Raw genomic sequence first — 12,977 nt, forward strand, 5'->3', positions numbered from 1 at the left:
ACTGATTCACTTACTGGTTAGAGAATTCTCTAACTGACTAAATCACTAACTAATCCAACTGCTATTTTCAAAATATTTTTTTGAATTTAAAAGAGCATAACGCATAACAATCAACTTAGAGCATAAAGTTGTGGACTATAATCGATAATTTCGACTGTTTTTCAATTCCTACTATTATAGTTCACACTCTCCCTATTATCTTGTTCAAATTTTCAATCGTTAATAAAATACTTTTTATTCATCCACTCACATTCAAATACATTTCTGTTTATACTTGTAGTGAATGACACTTGATGTAAATACAGTTTTTTTAAAAATATTAATTCATTCATTAAATAGGGATGAGCGAAAAACGAAATGGAATACTATAAGCGATTCAGTTTTCACATATTTTGAAGATAACATCATTGATAATTTCTAACTTGTAGCTCTACTTGACCGAAAAAAAAAGTTTATAGCGCACATTTAATTATTAAATCTATATTATATAAAACACTTATACGTATGTATCAATAAAACCGATGATATTTTTTTTCTCACGTTGGCAACAGTTTTCATTTTTAATTGATAGGCTTCGGCGCGCAAGAGCACGTAGTGAGCATCATATGGCTAATCTATATTACATAAAACGCTAATACGTTTTAATTGATAGGCTTCGTAGCGCAAGAGCACGCAGTGAGCATCATATGGCTAATCTATATTATATAAAACGCTAATACGTTTTAATTGATAGGCTTCGCAGCGCAAGAGCACGTAGTGAGCATATCATATGTCTAATCGGGTGAATTCTCACCGAATTATCAAAAAAATTCTCACAAAATTATCTTCATCGAAGCCGATACTTTTCATCCGGCGTTCAGTACTATTTCATATTGTTTTACATCACATGGTTTCAGCCCTCTGGTGGGAAAGACTTTAAGACAAAACTTACAACAGTTACTTTTCTCAACATCTGAAATTTAGAATAGTGTGATTAAAGGCCTGGTTTCTTAGGACAGGACGCCGTCAGCTGGAAATCGGCGTTAACCTCTGATTGGTCCATTTGTGAGTTTGATAGTATACGTCATCGAACGCTCATCTTGAACTACAATTGACGTCCAACTCAACTGCAGTTGGATTACAGCGTGACGTTAACCACAGAAGCAATGGCGGACAACATCCAACAGCACATTGAAATCAGCCAAGATTTTGATTTTGACATTAAACATAGTTTCTTCATTAAACATAGCACTCTTCATTCAGCTCAGCTATAATGTGTTTTCTCTTGGACAAAGTCATTATTTGTTCTCTAAAACACTGGTCGGCAATAACAAAATCAATACAAATTCAAAATAAATATTTGTTTACGTTATTAAGGCATGCGCAATGAGAGATAATGTCTGCGTTGGACTGATTGCTCACGCTGAGCTAACAAAAAAGTATTTTTTTGGCGTCAGATCTACGTCAACTTTCCGCTGACGCCCAGATAAGGCGTTAGTTCTAAGAAACCAGGCCTTGATCTAACAAACCAGTATTTTGTTGGCGTCAGCGTGACGTTGACGTCCCGCTGACGCCCAGATAGGCGCTTGTCCTAAGAAACCAGACCTTAAGAAAAATATGTGAACTGTTTTCAATTTCAAATTAATATGGAAATGCACAGATTTAGAATTTTCTACAGTGAAAAGTTTTCGGAACTTCAGTGTTTAAAAAAGTATGCAAAAGCTAGACGTTAAGAACGTATCCAATGAGCGAGCAAAGCGAGACTCGGATTGCGAAGCAATCCGAAATGAACTGCGAAAGCAGTTCCGGGGGTTGGCGAGCACCAGCGAGCAGGGGGCGAAGCCTCCTAGTTATTTTATATTCGCTGCGTCAGATAAATTCAATAAGGGACATTGTATGGTAGCATGTGTGCTCCACGTCACCAAATTTATACTTTTATAGTCGTCTGATACCACACGCCTTTTTTTTTCAATTCCTACTATATTAGTTCACACTCCCTATATCTTGTTCAAATTTCTAATCGTTAATAAAATACTTTTTATTCATCCACTCAAGTCCAAATAAATTTTCTGAAGCTTGTAGTAGTTGACACTTGATGTTAATAATTTTCTTAAAAAAATATTAATGCATTAATTAAAATTAATTAATTAATTTTAGTTTTATATAGGAGAAAAAATTGTAATTATTCAATAAAAAATAACTAAAGTAAAAATTTCCTGGTTCACCTAAGAAGGAATTGACTTTAAAATGATTTTTTTAAAATATATATTACTTGTTACGTAAGAAAATTTTAAATTTTTTAAAATGCTGTTTAGTAAATGTTTTTTCCTCGCTACTCTGCATCGAGAGTGCTGGAAGAAAATTCAATTTCTATCTCCGAAAAACTTCCTGTCATGTCCGAGCAGATGTTAGCTGGGGGTTGAGACAGGTGCTCATGATGATGGAGTTATAGAATATGGTATGATTTATTTAAGTCAATAGGGGAGATTAATCAATTACCGTTTATTACTCACCCTGTTAGCACTTGCTACAGATAAATGTTGATGACAGAATCAATATTAATACGCAGATTTCTCTGCATGATCTGCAGCTGTATACAGTTTACACCTGCACCTTCTTCTATATTGATTACCCATGCTTTCTAACTTGAACGTACTCCAGCGAATGACTAAGTTATATATTTTTTCCACATTATGTAAAATAATCATAATAATCGGAATTTTTTTAGACAGTATTTTAGTGAATTCATTGCGCTAATCAAAAAATTGAATAGTTCATTCTCAGAAGCGAAATTTTCATTTTTGACTATTCAGCAATCCCGGAGATGAATGCCGTCTATTTTTTAAACAATAATTTCCTCATAAAATCTAATGATTTTTGACGAATATTACTTTTGAGAATGACTAAATTATGTTTTTATTTCACATGATGTAAACTAATAATAATGGGAATTTATGAGGCAATATTTTAATGAATTCATTGCACAAATCAAAAATTAAATACATAGTTCATTCTCAAAAAAGAAATTCTCATTTTCGACGATTTAGCAATCCTGGACATGAATGTCGTCTCTTCTAAAAAAAATAATTTCCTTATTAAATCTAATGATTTTTGACGAATATTACTTTTACCTTTGAGAGTGACTAAATTAAGTTTTTATTTCGCATGATGCAAAATAATATTTATAATCGGATATTTTGAGACAATATTTTAATGAATTCATTGCGCGAATCAAAAATTAAATAGTTCATTCTCAGAAAGAGAATTCTCATTTTCGATGATTCAGCAATCCTGGAGAAGAATGTCGTTTTTTTTTCCTTTTAAAAATAATTTCCCTATTAAATCTAATGATTTTTGACGAATATTACTCTTACTTTTGAGAACGACTAAATTATGTTTTTATTTCGCATGATGTAAAATAATAATTATAATCGGATATTTTGAGACAATATTTTAATGAAATCATTGCGCGAATCAAAAACTAAATAGTTCATTCTCAGAAAAGAAATTCTCGACGATTCAGCAATCCTGGAGATGAACGTCGTCTTTTTTTAAAAAAAATAATTTTCTCATAAAACCTAATGATTTTTGACGACTGTTACTTTTAAGAATGACTAAATTATGTTTTTCTTTCACATGATGTAAACTAATAATAATGGGAATTTATGAGACAATATTTTAGTGAATTCATTGCACAAATAAAAAAATAGATCATTCTCAGAAAAGAAATTCTCATTTTTGACGATTCAGCAATCCTTCAGGTGAATGTCGTTTTTTTCTTGATAATCATATCCTTATAAAATCTAATGATTTTTGACGAATTAAGAGTTTAGAGTTATTACCTAAAAAATCAAACTCTGTAACCAATAATTGGTATCACAGTATGTGGCACCATTCCACCGTTTATATTTAAAATGCTTTACAGATATTTTAGAAAGGATCAAAAATAAATCTAAGTAATTAACTCGCAACTAATTTTTACACCATAAAAATACAAAAATGCTCTAAATAAGTACTTAACGTATAACTAACCATTCATCCTTACTTAAATTATTAGTTAAGATAACTTAAATGAATCCAAATAAATACTTAATGCATAACTAATTTTCCTTATACTGCCTAAATTAAGACGACCTAACAAAATGAATAATTACTATCATGTTATCAATATATGGAGAAATACCTGAGTTTAATAATAATAGCAATAATAATAATAATAATAATAATAACAATAACAATAACAATAACAATAATAATAATAATAATAATAATAATAATAATAATAATAATAATAATAATAATAATAATAATAATAAAGATATAATCTCTTCATCAACTCGCACGATTATATCCGCAAAAAGGAGCGCTTTCTAATATTGTATCAATATAGCCAAAGCAGAAAAATATATCAATACAATAGCGTAAGGAGCAGTGAAAAAAAAGTTTTTTTTTTTTTGCATTTTATTTTCTGTTTTTTTACCTGATATTTAAAACTGAATGTGTTCTATTTTGCTTCAAACATTTTTTTGAGTGCTCCTCACACTATTGTATAGATATGTTTTGCTTCGGCTGTATTAATACAATATTAGAAAGCACTCATTTTTGCGAATATAATCGTGCGAGCTGATGAAGAAATTATATATATATTTTTTTTTTGCCAATTTAGAAAGAAATTTTTTTTAAAAATTATTATTTGTTATTTCATTTTATTAATTTTAATAATTGTCTCCTGCCCTTTTCATTATTCTATAAGTTTTTCAATGTTTTCTCCATATTTTGAACTTATTTTAATGAGTTCTGTGTACTTGCAACAAAAGCGCAGCAAATAAAACTTATTAATTTTTTAATTTTCTTCATTTTTCCCTCTTTCTTTTATTATCCTTTCTGCATTTTTTACTGTGCTACATATGAGTAGGGGAGAGTGGGGTCAATTGTAACATTTTTTACTTAACTATTTTTAACTAACAAAAAATGCAATATATTATTAGTATTTATTGACAGACGTGTAAAATAGACTATCCTCTACTAGAAGAAAAATAAATACCTGATTTTAAATATTATTATATTAGTTATTAACAATTTTTGACAGTCGTGCACTTGTTACAATTGTCCCCACTTACGGGGTCAATTGTAACAGTTCATAAATTCAACTAAAACATAGTTAATTATACATATTATCATAGTTGTGATATATTTTTTTATTGATCAAAATAGTAGTGATATTTTAGGAGTAAAAATAATAATGAGCAGAGACCTAAAGGGTTAAACGTTTAACTTTAAGGGGTTAAAAATTTTAATTTATGCTGTGAAAGGTGACAAATAAAATAATGCACATGCAACATAATATAAATGCTATAGGAAACTATTGGTGGTTCTTAAAGAGTTAAGTAATGGTTTGTAAACATAAGATTATTTATTTTCAACTGTTACAATCGTCCCTTTACTTATTGTTGCAATTGTCCCCAAGACGCCACTTCAGCTTCATTTGTTAAAAACAATGCTAATTAGTTAGCAAAACTAATATTTTTTTTATTGAAATGTTAATTAAGGTGTCCACTTACATATTCGGTTACTAATTTTTATTTGTTTAAGCAAAATTACTTTGTTACAATATAGTATTCTAATACCAAAAAAAGTACTTGCGTGGCGTGAAAATATCTTTTGCGATGTAACTCTTTCAAAAGTACATAAAAATGGCTGCCAGCAGGGGTGTACATGTAAATTTATTAAATACACCTTCGCCACCTAGGAACCAAATCTAGAACCCGACACTCGAAATTTTTGCTCTGTTACAATCGTACCCTGTTACAATTGACCACACTCTCCCCTACATGTAAAATTATTATTATTATTACTTATTATAAAAATTATTATTAATAATTATTATTGTGATAAATGTATTATTATTGTAAGAATCTGTTGAATTGGCGAAAGTCGTATAATCGAAGTTACGGTGCCCACTGTTAATCACAGGATAATGAAAGTGAGCCGTCACAGTAAATGATGAGGTAAAAAAAAAGAGAAAGAAAAAAAGACAAGGGATGAGGGGAAGGGTGGTCGTCGGAAGGCAAAAATTGATGCTCATTGAGGCAGAACGAAGTGAAATTGAGCCGAATCACAATTATAAGAGGGGTGGAGGAAGGGAAGCACAATAAGCTTTCTTTTCATTATCAATGCTCCGCATCTTCCTCATCCTAACCCTGGTAGGATGGTGAACGTTTGACTTTTGTCTGGTTCCGGAAGTGACGCCACTCATCACGTGTCTCGGAACTTCCTGCGACTTCATCCTAAAGTTCTCTTCTATTGTGCGGTCAGAAGAAAGGAGACAGTTGCAAAAACAGTTTTCGAGAATGAACTTAATTTACTCTTTTTTTGATCAGTTGGAAAAAAAAACTATCAACCTATATCAAAGGAAAAATACTGATTCATTATAGTGTATGTAACAAAATTCTGGAACAAACGTATATCTGTGTGGATTTGCTTTAAGTTTCACGTGATTTTTTTTCTCCTGTCATCGCTTGAAGAATTTAAATCGAGAAAAACAATTAAGTAACCAGATTCGATTAGGATTCTTTTAAAACTTTAAAGAAACAGTTAATAAAGTACACACAGCCTGAAGTACAAAGTTCGATAGAACAAGCACTGTTTATTACACAAAGTAGGTCATTACGACAAGTTACGAAAAGTTATAATAGACATGCAAGAGTTGTATATTTACAACCAGTCAAAACCCTAGCGATCCGCTTTTGCGACAATTTTGACTATGTAAAGGTGAGCTATATTCAATAAAAGCGTAAAAAATATATATATATATAAAAAAACCAAGACCAACACTTTTATTTATACTAGCTTACTATTCAGTGTTATCATTAATATTCAGTGCTATTCACATTGCTGTTACTACATGCACACATGTTATTACTACATTACCATCCTAGAATACTAGTCAGTGCTTTTCACACTGCTATTAGTACATGCACGCATGCTATTACTACATTACCATCCTAGAATACTATTCGGTGCTTTTCACACTGCTATTACTACATGCACACATGCTATTACTACATTACCATCCTATAAAATACTATTCAGTGCTATTCACATTGCTATTACTACATGCACACATGCTATTACTACATTACCATCCTAGAATACTATTCAGTGCTATTCACATTGCATTACTGCATCCCCTGATAAGGTGAAATTTACATAATTTGTGTGCAGTCGAATAAGTAATAAACAAAATTATTCATAGAGGTTCTGTGATATATCTTTTTAAATCTAAAATAATATACAATTTCTATCAAGAAAGAATTCAAAAATAGTAAAACATCGCGGGTCTGTTATAAAAAATGATGTGAAATGCAAATTTAAAGAATGAATGCTTTTTTTTTGTTGAGAAAATGCGTTGTATTTCATTCATAGGTTTTAAACATACTGTCATGAACTTTAGTTATCGCCTGATAGGGTGAAATTTACATAACTGTGAGCAGTCGAGTAAGTAATAAACAAAATTATTCATAAAGGTTCTGTGATATATTTTTTTAAATCTAAAATAATATCCAATTTCTATTCAAGAAAGAATTCAGAAATGAGTAAAACATTTCGAGTCTGTCATAAGAAATGATAGAAAACACAAAATTAATGAATGAAAGTTTTTAAATTTTTTTGTTGTTGTTAAAATGCGTTGTATTTTATTCATAGGTTATAATTATTTTATATTAAAAATTGTCTTTTGGCAAAAAAGAAAGAAAAAAACCCACTTTTCTGAATAATATTTAAAATTAATGAATAAATAAATAAGTGAATCTGCATAAAAGAAAAGAAAAAGTAGATTTTTTTAATAAGAATCTGTTTATAATCTTATCTTATTTTTTAATAAACTCTTTATTTTAGTATACTATTTAATTCTTTTTTTCTCTTTGTACTCTTTGTTTATTTACTTACATTTATTTTGAAAAATTAGTGAAAGTGCCTTCGAAGTTAGCTTGTAATCTCGTAGCATTAATATTGATAACGTAGCCATTTCATTTCAAATACGGAAAACAAAAAGCGAAAAATGAAAACGATATCTCAAGTAACCTTGACCCCTCACTTTACCAGAAGGTAAAGCGAGGGGTCGAATCTTGGGACAGATCGACAGGGACCTTGAACTAAAAATGGAGAAAATGAAATAGCAGTTTTTGAAAGAACGGTTTTCATTTTCACAGTCTAAGAAAATGAAAACCTTTGACAAAGACGTTTTTAACTCAAATTGATAAAATTTATAAAGAGCCTATCAAAAGTATTAAATTAAAAGAATGAAGTCGTGGTGGCTCAGGGTATAGAGCATTCGCATTTCAATGAACTGATCCGGGTTCGAATCCTTGGAAAGGATGGTCGATACGAATTCCGCCTCTGACTAGCACACCGACCACAGTGTTGCCGTAAAATATCCTCAGTGGTAGACGAATCATGGATTAGTGCCCTCTTGCCACCAGGTTAACCGTGGGAGGTTTTCGTGGTTTTTAAATGCTGGTTAGTTGTAGCAAAAAGTAATCTACGAAGGTATGTTTTCCAATACTTGATCCAGGAGTTCCCTTGTTTTCTGAATTGGGTTCAAAATTCCAAGGATGCGTGGTTGAACGTCTGTAGTCGTAAGCCTTAACTGTTCAACGACGGTTGTGAAATAAAATAAAAAAAATAAACTGGGTTGTTCATATTTATAGACAAAAAAAAAAAAAAAAAAAAAATCCAGTAAGCAAAAATTGTTGTTTTTAAGTCCTATACTAGTTGGGACAGTGGAATGGCCAAATCAATGATGGTTGCATTCTGAGGAATCAAAGTTTAGAGTGATCGGGGTAAAAAATTGGTAGTCTAGGTCGAAAAAAAATAAATTGCTCTGGAGGAATTTCAACAGAGGACCTTGTTCATAGGCCCTGTCGTGGCAAATATGATCATGATTGCGTCTTAAGAGTATTTAACCGTGCGAGGTCCTCGTGGTCTTCCTCTGTATGTAACGCAAATGCGGGTTAGTTCCATCAAAAAAGTCCTCTACGAAGGCAAAATTTCACCCAATACTTGATCCAGGAGTTCCCTTCTCTTCTGTGTTGGGTTCAAAATTACAAGGCTACGGAGTTGAACATTAGTAGTCGTAAACCCATAAAAGTGTGTCGGCTGTTCAACGACGGTTATAAAATAAAATAAAATTTATAATTTTTTGCCAAATTATTATTGATTCCCCCCCCCCCTCCAAGGAAATTGTTTTGATGCTTATCATGGCTTCCCTAACTTTTGAGACACTTTTCATGATTGTATTGTATTTATTCACGTTTAATAAATGAGTGAACCCACACCTAATTAAATGGGGGAAAGGTAAATCACCATGAAAATAAACATAGAGTTAGTATTTGACATACTACTCAACAGCATTTAATGAATTCAGAATACAAATCGAAATAAATCGGTAACAAAAGCAATAAAATTCCAAAGTAATAATTTCAACATGGAATCAGCTGAATAAATGGTAAGAGTGAGAGTTTAATTTTAAAATGTTTGGTTTAATTTTGAAAACTGGAAATCGGTGTCAAGTTCAACATCTTTTGTTTTAGTGGCAGGATTGAATTTAAAAAAAAAAAAATCTTATTGCGTTGCACTATAAAAAATTCTGGATTAATTTACAGAAAAGGGCATTTTGAGTGCAGCATAAGTAAAATCCATTGATCCGGAATTTTTTTTGCAGAGTTAGCGAACTCTTGTCCACTTTCTTTTCTGTCTTTATTGTACTAATTATTTTTTTAGAATTTCATTTTACTATTATTTGTGGAGAAAAATAAATAAAAGTTTACCCCAACGCCCAAGAGGTTTCGTGTACCATAGTTTAGGAAGCACTGACCTTGATTTTAAGGTAGATAGTAACTTATACAGCCCCTGGCCAAATTATTAGACGCACTATAAGATTCTATGCAAAATCTTAATTATCAGGTCATACTACACAGCTTTATTGTTTTAAAGCAACTGAAACCGGTTTGTACTTGTTTACGTTCGTGTAACAAGCGGTTAAATTAGACGCTACATAATATAAATTCGACTATTGGATAAATTAGACGATATATTGCATAAATATAGAATATTTATTGCATCAGGTATTATATTAGTACATTATAATAATTAGACCAAATTATTAGACGCACTGTATTTTTTTTAATAATTACATGTTTTGCAGGAGTTTATGTGCAATATTTTTATATTGAAACATACATGCAATGGGTTTTTATTCAGGAGATTTTTTTATATACTTCCTATTTGTGCTTATTTTTAACGTATTTCATTACAATGTTAAACAGTTGATACACATACGTAAACAAGTAAAAACTGATTTCAGTAGCTTGAAAACAATAAAGCTGTATAGTTTCACCTGATGATTAAGATTTTACATAGAATCTTATAGTGCGTCTAATAATTTGGCCACGTACTGTAGATCACAATTAGAAAATATTCCGTGATTTTAGTTTTTAATAATTTCAGAGACCCTAGATGAACTATTCTTCCATAATTCAAGCGGCTATTTTACTGTACATGTGTATTGATTTATAGAATATGTAAGAGAGAGAGATGCTTTGCAGATCCCGTTCTGTGGAGTCCAGATCATGTGAAGCAGTGGCTGGAATGGGCAGTGAAGGAGTACAATTTGCACGAAGTGGACGCCGGTCGCTTCAATGTGATTGGGCGAGAGCTCTGCCAGCTGACGAGAGAGGACTTCGGTCGACTGACCAATCCTTACAACGGGGAGGTCCTCTACGCACACCTCCACTTCCTCAGGCAGAGTGAGTTTACTTTTATCGATCTCATTCATTTCGTTGGATTCTTCATCTTGGTATAAAAAAAGAGGAGCCACAGAGCATCAATACATTACACTGTTAGAAATTTCTCCGAAAAAATGGTTAAATAACAATTTATGGTATGGTTATTTCACCATATTTAATCAAAATAGTCAAATAACCATAAATAAAATGGTAATCAAACTGTTAAGTTTGAGAGAAACTGTTTATTAACTGATTTCACCTAATACGGTTAAACAACCAGAATTTTATGGCACCAACTAGAACCACCTAATGAAGCTACTTAGTTCTTTGCACCGAGCGGGCTTATCTGCCAATCTAATAACCGGCAGAACTGGAGTTCGAGTCCTAGTGTTGACACCACATTTTCTCCATCACCTTCAACACATGAAGAATTTCCGGTATCCGGCACTCTCCAATGACCATGACCTTACGAAAATCCGAGCTCCTATGTCTAGTTAAATAATTATCATTTGTTTTCACGTTTTCGAAAAATGCTAGTAGTAAATGGTTAAAAAACCGTATTGTTTTGTATTCATGGTCTTAAAACCATACTTTTCATAAATGGCTTCGAAACCATAAAGGAAAAAATGTTCCTTACCGTAAACTTTATGGTTAATCGGCAGCTGCCAGTTATTTTACCATAATTTCAGAATGAAAATTTTAACAGTGTAGCAGATGTAATAAATGAAATATATTATCAACTAGTATGGGTAGTGTTTCTAAGCTTATAACTGCTATATCGACCAAATTCGAAACTGAAACTATATAGATGAGTCTCTCTATAACGACATCGGTTGGCAAAATAACTATCGGTTGGCAAAATATTTAGTGGGTGTGACTCCCTGGCCAAATTATTAGATCCATTATAAAATTCTATGTAAAAATCTTAATTATCTGGTGATACTATACAGCTTTATTGTTTTTACCCGACTGAAATAACCGGTTTGCATTTGTCTACGTTCGTGTATTAATTGGTTAACATTGCAATGCAATACGTTAAATTTAAATACAAGTAGGAGTATGTAAAAAAATCTCCTGTATAAAAACCCATTACATGTATGTTTAAATACAAAAGTATTGCATATTAACTCCTGCAAACATGTCATTATTAAGAAAAATACAGTACGTTTAATAATTTGGTCTAAATATTTTAATATACTAATATAATACCTGATATAATAATTATTCTATATTTATATAATATAACGTCTAATTTAATCAATCGTCGAATTTATATTATATATCGTCTAATTTAACCAACTGATACACGACCGTTAACAAGTCAAATCGGTTTCAGTCACATAAAAGCAATAAAGCTGTAGAGTATCACCTGATAATTAAGATTTCAAATAGAATCTTAAAGTTCGTCTAATAATTCGACCAGGGACTTTATGTAATTATGACTTATGATCAAAGATGAGACGTATTAAAAATATACTCGGAAAGGGTTATTAAAAACTAAAAACCTGTTACAGAACCTAAGTACCTATTAGTATAACTAGGTATCTATTATTACAGTACGTATAATGTACTGCCACAACACCAGTAGTACCTACATAATACAACAATACCAATAGTATCTTTAACCAGTATTAATTTTACATCATTGTCGTAAATGCTAGTTTGGATATTTTATTGCTGCTCATGAAACGGAAATGTACTTTTTTTATATAAATAAAATTTACAAAAGAAGGAAGACAATTCGTTGATTTAAGAAATTATATACATATATACATATGTTTAATTCACTTGCCAAATTTGTTATTTCAATTGCTTAAGAGACACATTTTTGACGGACATTAAGAATCGGACATATTTTGGACATTTATCGGGCAATGCGATTACGCAATGCGAGAGATTACAGGCACGTATGTGAGCGTTTTGGTCAAATAAAATCCCATCGTATAATTGCAACTGTTCCCCGTGTAGTAAATGGTGACTAATGCACGCTACATCTGTCGAGTCACAAAGTCCTCCACGAACCCGTCACAAATCATACCTCTGGGGGATACTGATCCAGGAGCTACCTTGTCTTCTGGATTGGTTCGAAATTACAAGGCTATGGAGTTGAAGTTTAATTGTCGTAAGTACAAAATTGGGTCGGCTGTTCAACGACGGTTATAAAATAAAATAACGTTCCGATTAGAGCCGTGGTGGTTCAGGGGATAGAGCATT

General features: G+C 31.5%; 1 protein-coding gene across 1 annotated transcript in view; it reads left to right on the forward strand.

The window, feature by feature from the left end:
• The window catches only part of LOC107441842 (retroviral integration site protein Fli-1 homolog), a 190,658-nt gene that overhangs the window by 20,548 nt on the left and 157,133 nt on the right, over positions 1-12,977 (forward strand). Inside the window, exon 3 of the mRNA XM_087157818.1 lies at positions 10,584-10,784. Within this exon, the coding sequence (XP_087013944.1) occupies positions 10,584-10,784 (201 nt within the window). The remainder of the gene's footprint in view (positions 1-10,583; positions 10,785-12,977) is intronic.

This window comes from Parasteatoda tepidariorum, chromosome 2 (assembly GCF_982258835.1).
Source record: "Parasteatoda tepidariorum strain Cologne lab strain chromosome 2, Ptep-v5.0, whole genome shotgun sequence".
Lineage (NCBI taxonomy): Eukaryota > Metazoa > Arthropoda > Arachnida > Araneae > Theridiidae > Parasteatoda > Parasteatoda tepidariorum.